Source organism: Miniopterus schreibersii, assembly GCF_964146895.1.
Source record: "Miniopterus schreibersii genome assembly, chromosome: 1".
NCBI classification, from domain to species: domain Eukaryota; kingdom Metazoa; phylum Chordata; class Mammalia; order Chiroptera; family Miniopteridae; genus Miniopterus; species Miniopterus schreibersii.
The window spans coordinates 126558402-126576870 of record NC_138101.1 but is presented as its reverse complement, the minus strand read 5'-3'; the positions used below and the strand labels follow the sequence as shown (position 1 = coordinate 126576870).

The 18469-nt window shown below is 38.3% G+C and overlaps 1 protein-coding gene across 2 annotated transcripts in view; it reads left to right on the top strand.

Moving 5' to 3' along the window:
* Window positions 1-18469, top strand: part of AKAP6 (A-kinase anchoring protein 6) — a 516415-nt gene that overhangs the window by 407614 nt on the left and 90332 nt on the right. For both annotated transcript variants that reach the window (XM_081157931.1, XM_081157932.1), the window contains one exon: window positions 892-1012. In XM_081157931.1, coding sequence (XP_081014057.1) covers window positions 892-1012 — 121 coding nt within the window. The remainder of the gene's footprint in view (window positions 1-891; window positions 1013-18469) is intronic.

Sequence of the window (18469 nt, the reverse complement as noted above, 5' to 3'; positions counted from 1 at the left end):
ATCACATTAATCCTTTTAAGCTCCTTATTCTAATGATTTATTTTGTTGAAAACCATAGTGATCCTCCTTTGAATTTTAATGATTGCTGCCTATTCAAAGATTCATTGTTTTGACTTCCTGTCCTTACCTTTGTTTCCTACATGTCTGTGGGGAACACCTGTCTAATACCGGATCTGCCCCTGGTTCTCACTGGCTTACCAGAGTCACTCAAGCCTATCTCTGAGTGTTAGGCTGAAATGCTGGCTACTCATCCATGACAATAAATGTAGAATATATGTTTGCAGAGATAGGCAGATAGACAGCAGAAGGACAGATAAGTGATTGAGCCATTTCCGAGTGAAAATCATACTTTGTGTATCATAGTGAATTATGATTATTGTAGAGAAATTAGTTACATTGGTATTCTTAATCGTAAGTCTATTGGGATGTAGTATCTATGGAAAATCTCATAGATGAGAAAGGGGTTTGAATTTTGAGGGTACTGTTCTTACCCAAAATTCTGGCCTGTGTAACCTTCATATGGCACTGACCCACCATTTCTGAGCCTGTTAAATATGACGGTGCTCTTTTTCAGGGATGTGGTAGTAGACATTTTGTTCAAGTGCTGTAAACCTTCAGAAAGAGTTAGCAAATGGAAATCGCCATGATAATGTTTCAGGTATGAACATAGAAATTACATGTTATGATTTCAAAATCTAAGAAGTGGCTGTGTCACAAGCTTGAGTTCCTCTTTTGCCCACTGTGTAACCACACAGAGAATTTTTTCCTGCTCTTTTTTTATAGGTATCACCCAGGAACATCATGGGTTTTCAAGAATATATTATTCTAATATGAGATTTTTTAACAACTACACTGTATTTATGCATAATACATTTTGTGTCTTATCTTTAGGCTTCTGGACTTTGATTCAGAATATCAGGAGCTCTGGGATTGGCTGATTGACATGGAGTCCCTCGTGATGGACAGCCACGACCTGATGATGTCAGAGGAGCAGCAGCAGCATCTTTACAAGGTTAGAGCTCCCCTTCTTGCTTTTACCTTGCTGTGGAAGATCTGATTAGCCTGACAAGTCTCTCTCTCTCTCAGGATATCTTTGCGTTCATTGTATGTATCATGGTGTCTATTAGAATTCTCTTCCCTGTCCCCAAACTCATTTCCATCCCTTGTGTGCTGACAGGCTGCACCGACATCATAATTGCAAGAAAGTTCCCTTTATCACATTCTATTTGGTGTAATTCTATAGAAGGACAAAGATTTATCTTCAAGATGAATAGCAATAAAGGAAACTGCATTAATAAATAGACTGAAACAAAATGAAGGGTAAATGGACTTGGTGGCGTGTAACAAAATGTGTTTTGATTGGAGCGCTCAGGTAGATTCTACCCACCCCGCAGATCTTCCCAGAGAAAAAAGAAATGTGCCTTTAGTTTGGCTTGCTGCTCTCAGGGTATAGGGCTTGTCCAATTTAATGTTTATTAGTGATACTTAGAGCAGACGTTGTCATATTAAGTCAATACATTTACGTGTGATTTAAGAAACCTGGCTTGGAACTCACATATTGATTGCAGGCAATCCATCTAATAACTATCTGTATTGTTTCCCATGTCTGCTAATTCACCCTTAGCCTAGTGTGTTTTACCAATTCCTCTTAAACAGTCTTAGAAGTTCTCACAAAACATCCCTGTGATTCTGACTGGAAAAATGGTTGCGAGATTCACAGTGTCTGAAAAAGCTGTTGGGGAGGGTAGAGGGACTTTCCACGGAAATATCAGACTGTAGTAAATCTTCCTCATTTAGGCAATTTTTATTGGAGTAATTCTGACAGTTGTCATCCTTGAATTGCTTTGAGCATATGGCATATTTCAAAGAGCAGATTGTGAATCATAAAAAATAAAATTAATAACTAACCACAGAATCAGCAACAGTATAATGACAAGAAACAACTACCCTCTAGCTTTTTAAAATTTCTTACAGAATAAGAAGTACTTTCAAGGTCAAATAAAAGTTCTCCTCTTCCTTCTTCATTCTTTATCATTTAAGTTACCTTTACTTAATATATTATTTTAACTTTACCCTCCTCTAAAGGGAAATACTTACTTGTACTTTTTCAGGACCTGGTCGAGTTTAATTAATGTCCCCTGGGAATCATCTTGGTTAAGAGAAGATATAAGCTCCCCAGACACTCAGCAAATGGTGCTGTTTTGCTCCCTAAAGGATTCTGTCCAACGTTAACCCAGTTTGTTGACGATTAGCTGCTTCCTGTATGGATAGCTGTCCACATTAACAACAAAACTACCCAATACATCTTCTGGCGTGACATATTGTTGGAGTAGCGGTCTCAGCCTAATGCAGCCAGAGCTAGGTGATTTTACATTTTATGTTAGGATCAAGAATTACATATGAAAAATGCCTATACATCTATATTAATTTGTGATGCAAAAATATTTGTTTTACTCCTAAGCTTTAAGATTAAAAATCGAGCCAAACAGGAAAAAAATACAATAGTTACCTAATTGTAAACCATTATCTCAGATTTTATTACACTCATGCTGCCAAATAACATTTTTTTTCTTCCTGATGCATTTTGTGTTTTGCACATAAACCACTATTTTTTCAGAAACAGTGCTATTCTTTGTCAAAATCACATCCATATAATTTACATCACTATTAATAGGAAATCACTGAACAAAAAGTGCAGCCTTCTCTTTCTTGCGGTTTCCTTACAAGTGCCTGGCCTGAGAATTCTCATTCTGGCATATGGCAGGCCATTGTTCCACCCACTCTGGACTTCTGGGTTGCAGTGTTTTTCCAAACGTTTTCCTACCGGGGTTCTTTATTTGTGACTCATGTCTTACCATCATTTTTTTTTGTTTTTAAGTGTTCAACGTATCTCAGTTTATTAGACTAGCACTAACTTTGCGTTTGGCTTATAGGCACTATTAAAGATTGAGTTAGAAACCAAGGGCAAATGCTACAGATCTGTAGAGTTTCTCTTTGTATATTATTCCAGAGGTTTGGAAACTTCCAAAGCAATCCTGAGGATATTGACTTAAGGAGTAATTTAGAACTTGGGGTGGCTTCCGAATTAGGAAAACTGATGGAGGATTAATTTCAGGTCTTTGCCAAAAATTCCCATTTCAGTGTCCCATTCCTCTGTTCTAATCTGCTTTTTCAGGAATTAACTGAACTGATGCCTTGGGGTGGGAGGTTTGAATTACAGAGACCCCTAAAAGCGTAAAGCTTTTCAGTTGGTCCCCAGGCCTTCCTAGGCTTTCACTACCATTTGAGAGTACCTTAGTCATTTTTAATCTTTACATTTGCTGGCCCTGAAAGATGGTCTCATCAAGGGCATCATTGACATTTGGGACAAAACAATTTTTTGTTAGTGTGTGGGACTATCCCTTTTAGTACTGGACAATTGCTGTTTATTTTTCCCATCATTTGGCAGCTCAACAGGACACCCAACCCATTTCACAGCGTTTCCAATCCATCTCACCCTGTCTACATCACCATTTTTTACAGCACTGGAACAGCACCAAGAACAATGCCTTGCACTTGTATTCTCTATGCTGTTAAATAAAGCGCCTTATACAGTCATTGAACTAACAGTGTTGAGTTAAACAATTGAGGATGGGAAGAAGTTCATGATCCCTGGTATTACTGTAAAGAATGAGGTGAAACTTTTAAGCTCAGGGTTGGTAGAATATCAGGAACTACGGACTAGAAAAAAGGGGCTCTCTGTATTTCATCACTCAACTCCTTACCTGGCAAAGGTGGTCATGCCCAGACCCGGTTTATGCATCGCACAGTCGAAGGCTGATCCCCACATTTGGAAATGCTGGGTTAGAGAAAGTGTAGTAAGATGGTGCTGTGAGAGTGCAGATTTTTTGGCACCGCCTTCCTGACTTTAGATACTAACTTCCTGCCTTTACCTATTTGTTTTATGTTCTGGTCTCTGCTAGAAAACCATCTGACCTTAACTCCTAGGCATGGAAGTGCAGGTAAATACCCTGACTATTCGTTCAGCAGGCCCCCCAAGTGGGGCACCCCAACCAGCAAACTGTCCAAGGAACTTACACAGGAGAAGAATTAGATTTAACCAGCAAAGATCACATTCATACAACTTGACATACTTTAGAACCTTAAGATTGAAATGGGCTGTAAAGTGGATTTTCTGTTTAAACCATTTTTTGTTATTTTCAGATTGTTAAATATTTAAGACCGTTTTCTTTTCTAACTAATTTTAAACTGCAGGGTCCTGAGAGCAACCTGATTCTTATTAAAAACTAACCACACCCTTAAATATACTTTCTTCTTTAGAGACAGTGAGCCATACTGCTAGTATCTTTCCTCCCCTCTTGTCTGTCTCGCCCAGCCTCCGAATCAGGACCTTTTGTACCAATTTTTAAATAAGCATTGGCAACATCATCAGGGAAACAGAAACTTAGTTTTTTCTCATTTTTTTCTTCCTCAATCTGAAAATCACCTCCAAGGAGAATTTGCTCCCACTCCCTCACTTACTTTCTCTTCATTCCTCCTACCTTTTTAAGTAGGACAATTTAATTTGTCAAAAGTAACCACTGTGATTTTGAAAGTTCAGCTCCTATTTGTACTAGAGTTACGAAGCCAGAATTCGTAATCACAGGGAGCTGTCACTCTGCTGGTCTTTATGTGCATTAACTATTAATGGAGAAATATTTAAAACCCACTTGCAAAGGAAAAGCTCCGTTTTTTCATTTCTACAGATCAAAGGTGGCATTATTCTTGGGCTCGGGGAAGCTCAAGACAGCTCCTCCCCTGTCCTATAAATGCTATAGACGGAGTGACCTGGAAGCATTTCTTGAGGCTGCGGCCGCCGCACTGCCCTCCGCAGCCGACGGGCTGACTCCAGAATGCGGGGAAGGCGTGCCGGTCAGGGCTCCTCACCTGCACAAAGCTCTGCCTGTTCCCCGTCACCTACAGCGCAGGTGACAGTGCCCCTGTGATCCTGGGTGGGAGTGGGATTCCAGAGTCTGAGGGTTAATTTCAAGGTCCAAGTTTAGAAGTTGCAGTCTGGTGATTTTGGTTATAATTGAACAAGAGCTGTTTTCAGATAGTATGAAGCTTACTAAAAATACCATATTTATAGATTTGCTTCTTGAGCAAATGGCTTAGCTGTTCCTCTTCAATCAAATATTGGATTACATGACTTCTAAAGGGTTAAAAATAACCCTTCCAGTTTAAAATAATATGAAATTAGTAGGCACTTTAACTAAGACCCATATACTTTTAAGGAAGGTACACTGAAGATTTTATATTTAATTGTGAGAATTAGTTATTCATATAGTTCTGCCTTTACGGGGGAAAAAAAAATTCTCCATCTTTCTCCATTGGTATCAGCGTTATACAAATAAGTCCTATGTGCCTCAGGAAAAGAACCACTAATTTCACATAATACAATGTTCTGCATTTATTCTGCTGTGGATTTGAGAATCTGTTATTTATGAGAATTCACAGGAAAATAATAAAAATATTTTAAAGTATAAATATAAATTAAAACTGGGGAAAATATACAAAGTTTAGAGTCTGTTTCTATGAAAAGAGTTAATATGTGTGTACACCGTAAGGTTCTACATAGTTGCTAAGGATGACCTCAACATTTTATTCGGGGTTTGCTGGCAGTGAAAACAGAGAGAGAAATGTACTCGATCGCAACATCTTCACTTTCCACAAGGAAAAAGCCACACTTCCTTTGAAGAAATTAAGTTTATTTTGACATTTTGATACAAAAGCATTCTCTTTTAGGATTTTTTATGTAAGGGGTTAGAGTGGTATGGTAGAGAAATGTCTAAGCACAGTGTTTCTTATGAATAAATTTCTAAACAATCAAATTAATCGTTTTTCTCTGGCTCTCTTGCCAGGTAATGTTTAGAGACTTGGAGCACAGCTCCTGCCCAAAGGTGCTCCTTTTGATGAGCGTTTGGCCAGGTGGGGTTAACAAAAGAAGATGCCAATATTACATATTGGGAAAGAAGATATTAGGAAAGTGAGAGTGAGAAGACAGGAAAGCAATTGAAATTAGCTAATACAAAGTTAACCAAACAGAAAAGGGTAAAGGAACAAATTAAATTACAGGTAGATGGATGAATAGATAAGAAAACACTAAAACACAAACACAGGCAAATAAAAACAAAGTAAACAATGAAATAAAAGTTGTTTCAGGAAAACACACGCAAGAGATAGGAGAAAGTGGTGCTTTGTACATGTATTTGAAGACAAGCATTACGTCTTTCAAAAGGAACATGCGCACGAAATAGGGTTGGAAATTCTGGGGAAAAAGGAATGTAGCGTAAGAGAAGAAAATGTGATCTGGTTGACTTATTATTTTATAACTGCTGATGCCAAAGTAACCTTGTCATAGCTATGAACCAATTGTAGAAAATAGATTGATCATGCTAGCCCCATATTTTATAAATTCCCAAATTTCAACCCTCTATGATAATTCTCTTTTATTTTTTCTGGACCAGCTTGATCTAAATAATCTCAGATGTGGCTTGATACCTTTCTGACTGAGCTTAAGTTCCTAAAAATGTACAAAGTCCAGAACATAGTAGCTAGACTTAAAATAGAAGAAAATCCATTAACTTAAAAAAAATAATTTCACATGTTGGTATATAGAATAGAAGAAATACACATAAAAAAATTAAATTCTGTTAATTAGGCCTTATGTTGGAATTTCAGTACCCGAATTCCTACCTTGATTATTCAAAATGAAGCAGATTACTAGTTATTAAAGCAGTCAAGGTAAAAACATACCAGGTATATCAGGCAAGAGAACCTAATGGTGATTTTTACCTCTCTCCCAGTAGATTAATTGTAGAGCCTAATTGTATGTTAGATTAAAACTCCATTAAGATAAGAAAAATATGCTTAAAATCATTATAATATTTTAAATAGCATTATCTAGTCATTTTTAAAGTGATCAGAATGGAAAAACCTAGGCTGTCTCCACTGCTATCTAGAAATGAAATTGTTGTTCCATGTTTATTAAAGTTCAAAAAGTCCTTAGATTACTTGTCATATTAATTTGAGCTAGGATGAATCAGTGTTTGCTATGAAATTTGAATAGATATATATTTTTTTCCTTTTTTGAGAGACAGAAAAACTCATCCTAAACATGTTTAGAAGAGAAAGTAGATGTATATGGTTTCTGAACAATATATGAAACATTGCGTATGCTGGAGCTTATAATTCCTATTCGAATCACTTTTTTAAAAAAAGGAAAAAAAAGATGTTAAGAGACTAGAGCGCCAGGCAGGAGTTGGCGCGGGCAGAGGGGCGGGGAGGGGAAGGCGGCCCTCGGAAGGTGCGCGCCCCGGGCGGCCTCGGCGATTCCTGCCGCTCCCTCGGCCTGCCTCTCCCTGGCCGGCCTGCTCTGGCCTGGAGTGGATCACACAGGCCGTGGGGAAAGTTCCCCTCATTTGCATCACTTCTAGACAGCCCTGTCGTACTCTTTGCTGACAGGAAATCACTGTCTTTGTCACCTTTTCTCAGGGCCCTCCTTTTGGCAGAGATGGGCCATGTGACCGCGCTTAATCACAACAACAGGGCTGGCTCGGGACTCAATGACATGTTTTCCTCAGCACTTCAATAAATGGGGTAGCGGAGTCAGTAGGAAATGACTACATTAATTTTAGAGTGAAAAGATAATTAACACTTGAAGGACTAATGCTGCAACCTATGGAATTATTATTCAAATTGAAGTTAATTTATCAAAAACTTGTGAAAACTATCTCCCCTAATGCAACTGTTGGAGAAAATAAATCTTGAATCTTAAGAGTTGGGATTAGGAAAAAGGCAGGGAGAGAGGGGCTTTGGATGAGAGGGGGAGAGGAAAGGGGGGAAGAGAGAGGGAAATCATAGCAAGCAGTAACTGTGTTTGAAAAAGCAACTTAAATAGGCTAAAACTTCAACGTTTGGGAAGCTGGAGCATGTAAAACGCTTACTTAGATGATATGAATAGGACACTGGGAAACAAAAGCTGCAGTGTGCTCCTAGAAAACTGTGCTTAAAGGAGTCTCCTTGGCAACAGAAATGCAGTTCCAAAAGTAGGCAGAACTTTCCTCAGAAAACATACTATTAATAACAACCTTCCGGAACAACTTGGAACAATTTGGCGACTTGGCAATAATGATGCCAAGTGTTCTGCAAATTAATCTAACACATAATAGTTACTTTTCCCTTGCCTGTAATTCTGCCGGACCCTACCTAGAGCTCACTGCTTTTCAGTGGTACGAATGTGAAAATATTTCTAAATGTTGTCATGGAAAAAGAAAACCCAAAGAAATGCTAGTGGCCAACAGTGAACCAATGCTCGCGTTCAGCCCTTTGGAATCTACAGGAGAACTTACTTTAATGAGTTTATTCCAATGAAAGCTACTGCATTTAATATCCCATTCCAACAAAAATGCTTCCCCGACCAAACTTGGTAAAGAGTTAATAGCCTGAGACTTACTGAGATGTGAAGCACATCTTGAGGCCATTGGTTATATAAATGTAACGCTTCACTAAATACGTGCTGGGTGTTATTTTTAAAAGCATCATCATTTCTTGTCAGCCCAGAGAATAAACTAATCTTGGATCTATTTGACCAATGGGAATCATTTGAATTCTCCTGAAGGCTATATATTCACCAGCCAAGGAAGAGTGTTCCCCAACTCTGACCTTTCTTGAATCCTTGGATCTAAAGGTTAAATGTAATCAATATCTCATTGCGCTGCTTGGTTTCAGGGTAATAAGTAATAACCATCATGTTAAAATCCAAATGATTACAGATAGCACTTAAATGAGTTGACCTGTTTGGGAGCTTTTATTAATTGCAATCAGGATAATCATTAGAGTTTGCTAATAAAATTTTGGATTAAATTGCAAAAATTTCAGCCTTTAACTTTTGAAAAATGACTTTTACTTAGTTAGATGTGAATATGCAGTGTTTCCTCCTGTGTTGAGCTAAGAGATTTGGCTTTAACCCCACATATTTGTACATTTCTTTTTGGTTTTATAAAAGAAATTAGAGGAACATTTACATTCCTCATAAGAAAGGTTGTTTGGTTCACTGCCACCTTTGGCTTCTGAACTGCTCAATACTATGTATGTGTTTCAGGTCAGTGAGTTAATGGAAACGTCCCTCACCTGCTTTTTAGCATTTCCTATTTTTAAATTACTTATCTTTAGTGGTTATATTCATACTTGGGCTAATCTGGTTTGAAGCTAGAAAAAAAATTTTATGATGTGTGATTAAACTTTACAGACAACCATGGTATAAACTGGAGTTTGTTTGTGTGTGTTTTTGAAGTAGCAAAGTTTAAAGATGAAAACCAAGGATTCTCACTGACAAGGAGGTCTTAATATAAAAAGGATAAGTGTTAGGTTTAATCTTCCATGCAATCACATCAGGAAGCCACTGGTTATTATAACAATAACCACAGGGAAGTATATAAGATATATATGCAACTGAATCCAAATATTTTGTCTTTATTAGTCATTCTAGTTTTTATAATTTATTAGAATTTCCTGCACACATTTCTAAAGCAGAAAGGTAGGGCAAAAGGGTGCCTAGATAATGTTTTAGTTATTTCAAAAGAAGTCCTAGCACCTGTTCAAAATAGGCTCGTGAGCCCTGGGGTGGGGCTGTGGGTGGAGCACAACCCTAGTGCTTTCACAGATAAACTCATTAACCTCCTTCCTTCTTGTCCTTTGGTCACTACCATGTCTAACTTTAGAGGGAGTTGAATTTGTTGTTGTCCAAGGGACATCATATTTGGAGTATTAAGAATTCCCCAACTCACTTATCTTTATTGTTAAATGTCCATACTGCCTTAAACCCCATTCTTAGGATTTCTTTGGGGTAAAAAAGAATACACTCTATCAGATGCAGATATTTGGTAGGGGGTAGGAGAATAATATTGAAGTAAATGCCAATTTTAACATCTAATTTAAATGGAAGGGCACTGGGAAGGGAAGATGGAGTGATAGAGGGAAGAAATCCAGATAAGGAACCAAGAGCAGTTGTTATCTACTTCATCATTTAATAAAAAGAGAAATGTGTGTGTTTGTGTGTGTGTGTGTGTGTTATGAGATAGGAATAGGACAGAGGAAGAAAAAACTAACCTTGGCCAAATCTTACTATCCGACTCTGCCCGTGCCGTATGCACATTACCTTATTTAATGTTCTCAATGCTCACGGATTATTTTCCCCGTTTCAATGGACTCTGAGCCTGAAACACAGAGAAATTAAGTGACCAACCTAAAAGACACAGAACTAGCTTCTCAGTCAGGTTAGGCTAGGGTTTGCTGCTATAACCACCCCTGAATCTCAAAGGTTTAAAGCTGCAAAGATTTATTTATCATGCATACATATCCATCACAGGTTGGCGATGGGCTCTGCTCGGCATGTTCTTTCTCCAGGACTCGGACTAATGGTCCAGCCACCTTCTTCAATATTCTTTCAAAGTGGCAAAGAGAAAAGAGACTTCTGGAGGGTTTCAGTCTGGCCATGCCTTCTGCCTGAAAGACACACGTGTCACTTCCTCTCAAAATCATTGGCCAGAGTGAATCATATGGTTCCACCCTACCCCCTCCTGGATGGGGAAATGCACCCCCACTATATGCCTGAAAGGCAGAAAGCTAGAAACACTTCTTGAGCTATACCAATAACTACCACAAGAAATGCGTAAATAAATCAGGGTGTGAGCCCAGTCTGCTGGGCTCCAACACCCAGGCTTTCTTTCATGTGCTGCTTGCCAACTCACTGTCTTCTCTACAACAGGCAAATTCCTGCAAGAACATTATTTCCTCCCTCTGCATGAGCTTGTGGTGCTAAGATAGAAAAAAGAAGGTCCTAAATGTTCAGGCCGTACCTCTGCAGAGGAAACATGATGAACTTGGGCTAGCCCTTTAGCCGATCACCAGGCTGTTCTGTGAAAGCCCCCACGCTTTCTTAAGCACCTCAGCACCCTGGGGAAGGTTGCCATGTTGAGCCTCACAGCACCCTCCTGTATTCTGTCAGATTCAGGAAAGCTGAGACTGAAAATGTTTATGTTTTGGGGAGAGACGCACTAAAGGCTGCATTGCCCTAGGAGAATTCGGCCTCATGGATCTGTTATTGCCAAAGGGAGTTTACTGAAGAAGAACCCCCATGGAGAGATGCTCTAGAAAAAAGAAAATTCTAGAGGAGTATCCTTTGCAGAAAAACCACTTTTTGGTCCTCTCAAGGAAGCAAAGCAAATGCAGTTCTCAGAAATAAGGGCATCCCAAGCACGTTCTGCATAGCGTGGGCATTTGTGAAGCTTATACATTCCTAAACTAGGCACCTCTCTACACGGTGTCCCCAACGAGGCACTCGGGGGGAAGTGGTGATCTTCCTGCTGAACCTTGATTCATTTACGTAAGACACACACCCACACACACACACATGCACACACATTTTCTTTTTTCTAAAGCTAGAGAAGAGTCAACCAGATTAATACCCTTTATTGCTTTTGTGGCTCATTTTAATTTTTCTTTCAAACTTTCTCAAACCAGAGCACTGCAGCCTTTCTCCAGAAGGATATCTATACGGCCCTGAAACTCACCTGTACTTACTGTTTCAGCTGCTTTCCTAGGGAGTTGGTTCCATATGCTCATAGACATTTGCACAGAGAAAATTGGTGATTGGTGACACTTCCCTTGCCCTCTCATTTAGCCGTGAAACTAGGAAGTTTGTGGAGGAGGTATACATGACATAGTTATGTACACACACCTATGTGTGTTTACCCATATATACACATGTATACAAAGTATTGACTTCTTTAATTTTTAAAAAAATCTATCATCAGGATTGAATTTGAATGAAATATGCCTTGGACCAGATACACTTGCAGTCCCAAGACATTTAAATCATGCATATATAAATAACTATATAAAGTCCCTTCTATATGCCAAGTTTCAGTCTGGAGCTCATTTCTGTGTTATAAATCTCGACATATTGGACTTTGTTGCCTTCATTACAATAGCATTATCGCTATCAATACTCACAGGAGCCTCCCCAAGAGGGCCCTCCTGGAGCGCAATTTAGTCAGGAGTTCTTTCTTACTAATTAAATTCATACTTTTAATAATGATGATAGAATTGGACTTTGTGGACCAAATCTGAGAATGAATGATTGTAAATTTTGTTATATTTCATACTCCAGGAGGGCAGGGCTCACCTTCAGTGCCTAGCACAGTACCTGTCACAGAGCAGAAACTCAGTATATGCTGAGAAACATTTTTCCAATAAGGCTTATTCAATCACCTATTAATTAAATTCTATTCATCAGAACTGTGCTATCAATTCATTACTTTTGCAAGAAAACAATTATGTTTTCATGCTGTGGTTATTGAGTAAAACTTTTTAGTCTCTTCTTATATTGTATATAAAAACAAAACAAAAATATCTCTCTTTGAAGAACCAAAGTGTATTAAGGACAGTTCTTAATACCCAGAGTACTCAAATTTGGCCAGGTTGATATGAGGGAGAGAAAGATGGTAGGGAAAGAAAGATGGGGGTGGAAGGGAAGGACAGTGACATCCATGTCTGACACAAATGGTACAAAAATGTACAACTAGTCACCCAACCTCTACAACTAGTCTCCAACTGTAGTGTTTACCAATATATTCTTGACTTTGTAGACAATCCCAGTATAATTATTTATACATTCTAACATGACACCTAAAAATAGAACAGTAAATGTAGGTAAACATGAACAGTCATTAAAAAATCCTAAGTGTATCAGCACAATGTGTTCTTGTACCATAGTTAGCAGGAGAGTTTACTGACACCTTTGTTGTAAGAAATTAGGTTTGACTTCAGATAAATGTGTGTCTAAAAACGTAATAACGAAGGGGGTGAGAAAAACAATAAGAGGTTTGGACTTGGGCTGGCTCTTCAATCCAAGTCCATCATGATGAGAGTGAAGGCGGAGAGTCTAAATGACTAATTTTTCCAAAGCTACGTCAGAATATGAAAATTAAAAAATTAAATTTCAGTGCTATAATATCAAGAGAAGGCTGAAATTTCAAAACTTTCTTCCATTTTCATTAAAAAAAAAGTTTTACCTTTTATAACTTTTAAAAACAATGTACCATTTAAAATCAGAATTTGATGAAGATTTGTGATGAATTCACTTCTTCGCCAATTTGTGTCCACCTTGGGATCCTTTGGGGTTCGCTTTCTTCCCGCTGAACTTTGTCTTTCCTCCCCCACGTTCCTCAGCTGGGACATGCTGACATTTGAAAATATGCATGAAGAACTGTCCTCTCTGGGTAATTTTTCTCTCTTTTTCCTCCCTCTCTTCTGCCTGGTGATGCTAGAGACCTGATTCTGTGAATCACTGGTTTTCTTATAAAGTCACGGACAAAACTCCTCGCTTTCATTAAAACTTAAGTCTAAATGAATCTCTGGAGCTGAGCTCATTGAATTCTTTCTCTACACCATGGGGATATAGCAAAGGAACTGAAGTTTGGCTAGCATTTTATAGTCCATGTTTTGATGATAGTTTAAGAGGCTCCGTCGGTCCAAATTTGGGTTAGAAAAAGAAATAAGGTATGGAAACACTGCCCGAAACCTTTTTATTTACAAAAATTTCCAGGGATACCATGAGCAGGGCCAGAAATCTCATGTGACAGCCAGCTCTTGTGGGATCTTTGAGCTCACCAAGTTTAGGAAATAGTTCCAGAAAGCTGATTGGAGTGCAAAGATTTTTTATTATTATTATTAACTGAAGTGAATAATGTTGCCTACGCGTTGTCCAGACTGCTGCTCAGACCCATGCCCCACTGGGGTGGACGTCTCCCCAGGGTTGGTAATGTTTGGCACTCAATAAATAATTTCTGAATTGCATCACTTGCTTAATGAGTGTTTTCTCCTGAATCGTACAAAGTGAATCTCTTATAGATTTTGTACAGTTATTTATTTCCAGGGGAAGTGGAAATTTTACCTGGAGTTTCAGGACTGCAGGTGACCTAGAAAAAAACCTTTATTTCATCTCCTGCTTTTCAAAGATTGTTTTTTGTCCATTCCCGAGAGGAGAGAATTTGTCCTTTGTTCAAGAACTTTCCAGAGGGAATTCACAATCTCCCATTAAAATGTGTAACAACTCTCCCTGCCCTGAGAGTCTTCTAATATCTAGTGTAAACCCCTTCTGTTGTTAGGTTTAACTCTCAGATTGGCCAACACCCATGCTCTGTAATTATTAACCTCCTCTGTTTTCTACATAGTCACACTTCTCAAGCTTTGGCAATTTTCTTTAAGTTACAAAATCTTTTAAAATTCCTTTATTTCAGTTTTGTCTACACTCCATCTAACTGAAACCACGTCCATCTTCTTTTGTAGGAGAAAATACGCTAACATTGAAAGACTCCCGGTAAATTCATATATCTGAAGGGCTTCAACCAGCTTGTGGGTTTCTCCATCAGGTTTTTCGACTTCCTCTTATTAAAAGTTAATAAAATAGTTCATGGATGGCTTGGAAGAGGAATGTGGCCTGTCTGAAAAGGCATGACTTACAGTGTATACCTAGGGGAAACAAAGTTTAAAAAGAAAAAGGAAATGACATAAAAATGGACCAAAAACCCTTACCCCCATTTAGGCACTGAGCTGCCTTTTCTCCCAGTGGATGCATAATCTATTATTTATGTAAGAATGAGCATTGTGCTCTGGCTCGCATTCCGTTTGGAGCATATACACTATGACAGTTTCCTCGGCTTGTTGGTGTAGATGTGGCTATCTATTTTTAATACATTGATTTTGTCCTGTTTCATGCTTGCTTACATCTGTTGTTATGAAAACTGACATAAAGTTTTTAAACATAAAAGAAATGATGGAGAAAGAGATGGTAAGAGACAGCATTTCAGGGGAACATGAGGTGGAGACACAGGAGCCACGTCTCCGTGGAAGGAAATGGAAAGCAGCCTCTGCAGGGGAGCTGGGAGGAGGGTGAGAACAGGCCGGCTCACAGGGGGAAGCTCGCCCCTGGCTACAGAAAGCGCTGCTCAGGGAGAGGGGGCACAGTACATTTTCCACCAGATTATTTAAACTTTTAAAGCTGGAGTTTTCAAGCTTGTGAAACGGGGATAACACCCACCTTGAAAGGCTGCTAGGATTCAACGAGGTGATGCATGTGAGGGGCTTAGCCTTGTGTTTGGTAGATAGTATGAACTCAGTACATAACACAGCACCAGAGGTTGACAAACTACAGCCTCAAGATCAAATCCAGCCCACATCCTCTTTCTTAAATAAAGTTTTATCGGAACACAGCCAGGGTCATTCATTTAGGTATTGTCTATGGCTGTTTTTGTACTATACTATCAGAGGTGGGTAGTTTGAACAGTGGTCATATGGCCTGCATGCCTAAACTATTTACTAACTGGCTCTTCACAGAAAATGTTTGCCTGTCCCTGGTTTAAATAATTATTATTATGGCAACACTTCAGGAATATACATTATTCTACAGACTAGAATGATTGTCCAGTTCAGTTTTAGGTCTGTTGTATTGTAATAATACCTGTTGACTACCATTCTTTTGCCCAAGGTTCTGTTTTTTTGTTTTTTGTTTTTTTTGTAACAGCCCCAAGCCTGTTTTGCTTGATTTCCAATGTAGCATAAATGGTTAATTGGTTCATTTCACCACCAGGTGGCCTCCTATACTCTATTGTGCTTGTGGGATTCAATGGGAAGCAGAAAGTGGCTCTAATACACTTCTTTCAACTTTGGCTGTTATTCTGCTCTTAGCACTTCTCTGGTGGCTTGTCTGCTCTGAAATCGCTCTACGAACCTTACATTTTGTGTTTGGTCCTGAAACATGAATTCACAGTGACCCTCTTAGAAAATGAATTATAAATCAGAGAAGCAGTTAAAACAGTAAAAACAAAAATAAAATATTTAAATGCACACACACACATATATCAAAGTGAATTCTTTAAAAAGAAGCGTGGCTATCACTCTTAGAGCTTTACCATGACTCAGTCCCACTCTCAGGTATACTGGCAGTATTAACTGATCTGGAAGCTTCCTTGGAAAAAGACAAAAGCCACTGCCACTCAGATCTCCATGTAATTTCTCTTGAAGAGCAAGGACGGACTTCACCTCAGTGCCCCAGTTTCTTTAAGTTATATTATTCTCTAGATCCCCTTCTGAATTTTCTTTGATCTTATTTTTAAACTTTCTAAAGACCCATGTTAGAAAAAAGATTGGGAATCTGTGTGATAAAGCACCAGAGGAGGTGGCTGGATTCTTCTTGGGCAGTTTCATTTTCAACATCTGTAGTGTGAGGGGGATGGACTGGTCTATTCCACTTCAGTGTTTTCTCTTTGGTGAAAAATTAAAGATTGTTCTTAGTAGTAATTGATTTTGCCCATAAATAAGCTGGCAAAATCAGAATTTTAGGAATTCAATTTCAAAGCCTAAGGAAACTCATGAGTAAATATTATTTTTTGGAAAACTACCACAAAAAGTGTGTCATTTCTAAATGCAACATTGTTTTTGGTTCATTTTAAGTAGGAGCCCTAAGTACATATTTTATAGGCCTTCTGAGGCCCTTCTCTTCCACTTCACTTTCACTCAGTGGCAGACGACTTCTCATTTGAATTCTCAACACTGTCTTCTGCTAAAGCTGCCATGGAAGCTCAGCTTTCTCTTCGACGTCTTATTTCCCATACATTTTAATTTTCCTAGCATTTTCCTTTAGTCAGAATTATCAAATGCTTCTCAAATTTCTTTAGAGCATAGAACATTGAAATGGGGTCACTTCATAGCGCATGAAGAACCTGTGCTTACCTTCCATGTGCGTTGCACTATGTGTAATTCACTGGTTTTATTTGAATTGTCACATTGGATGTCATGGCAAATACAGCTAAAGGCGTTCGCTGTCTATGAGGAAAAGACCAGAAAGGTCTCTTGGGCATTTTGGTGAGGAACAGGCTTACATTTGAATTCAAAGTCTACCTTGGGAGACCAGTGACAGGCAATCACACTAATTCCAAATTCCCTACTGGGGCTACTTCTCTGGAGAGCTGTCTGGTTAAAGGCAGATTCATATTTGCATGGGGAAAAATTGACTATAAGTTTCTTTCCACTTAATTAGCATCAATCCCAACTAATAGTTTATGAAACTCGTCTCACTTTCTGTGTGCCTAAGCACAGAGACATTTCTTACCTTACTTCTCTTTCCTCGCATATATTTTTTAAATTATGTGTGTTCATATGTCCTAATACATATATTAGGAATTACTGGTGTAACGATTCAACCTTTACTTTAGAAGGAAGGCAGAGTAAGGAATGATTCTGTCTGCTGTTCGTGACTATGAAGATGAAGCGATAAGTATTAGTTAGGTATTACTATAAGCTATAGAGAGCAAAATAAAAGGAAGGTTATCTTTTTCCATAAGTAATTTATAATTCATTTCAAAAAGTAAAACAAAACAAAAAAACCATGAAATGATAGCAAAGAGCACATTGCGTAGTACAAGAAAATAACTGCTGGTCTTAGAACTCTTCATAGAAGAAATGAGATTTGAATTGGGCCTTGCTGGATAGAATATAAATAAGTGGAATGGAGAGAGCTGTATTGCAAAAGAATGCAATATGGGGAAAAACCCTCAGATCTGGGAATGAGTTTGACATGCTCCTAGGACTTTACCAAAATCAGGAAGACACACTGGGGGAAGAGTCGCAAAGCAATGGCAAATCCTACTAGCTTTCATCTGTGTGTTCAGTGAAAGTTAATAAAAGGCAAGGTTCTTTCCTATTGAATAGTGAATCCTACAGTCAGTGTTTCATTTAGTAAAGGCAAGTTATATACATAAATATACAAACTAGTGACATAAAAGAGATGAGAAAAGTTATGCCAGAGGTCATATTTTCTTAGCAGGCAACACTTGGTTCAAGTTTGAACGAACACTCATATATAATGTGTATTATGGAAAAGGAATTGTTCCAGGATCTTTGCATATATTAGCACATTCAGTCCTCACAACAACCTTGTGAAAGAAGTATTAATATTATCCCCAGATGAGCAATTAAGGCACAGGGAATTGAGCAGCTAGTAAACAATGCAAGCTAAGTTTTAAAATGGGCAAGCTGATTCCAAGCATGTGTTTTCATTTTTTAAAATATTTATTTATTTATTTTGCCCATCTCATTGATTCACAAGTTAAAATGTTTAGCATGAATCCTTTTCTGTCACCATGTTTATTAAACAGTGATTAAATGGTTATGTGTGTATAGGTTTTGAGACATAGTTATATTAGTATTACTGGGCAGTACCAACATGATCCTTTCTCCCTTTATTAAGGGTAGAGAAAATGGTAACACCTAGTTGATATATTTTATAAAAGATGGAAAAACATATACGTATATAATATGTATTACATGTATTGTTTACCTTGCTAGTGGCTCCACTCAGATGTGACTT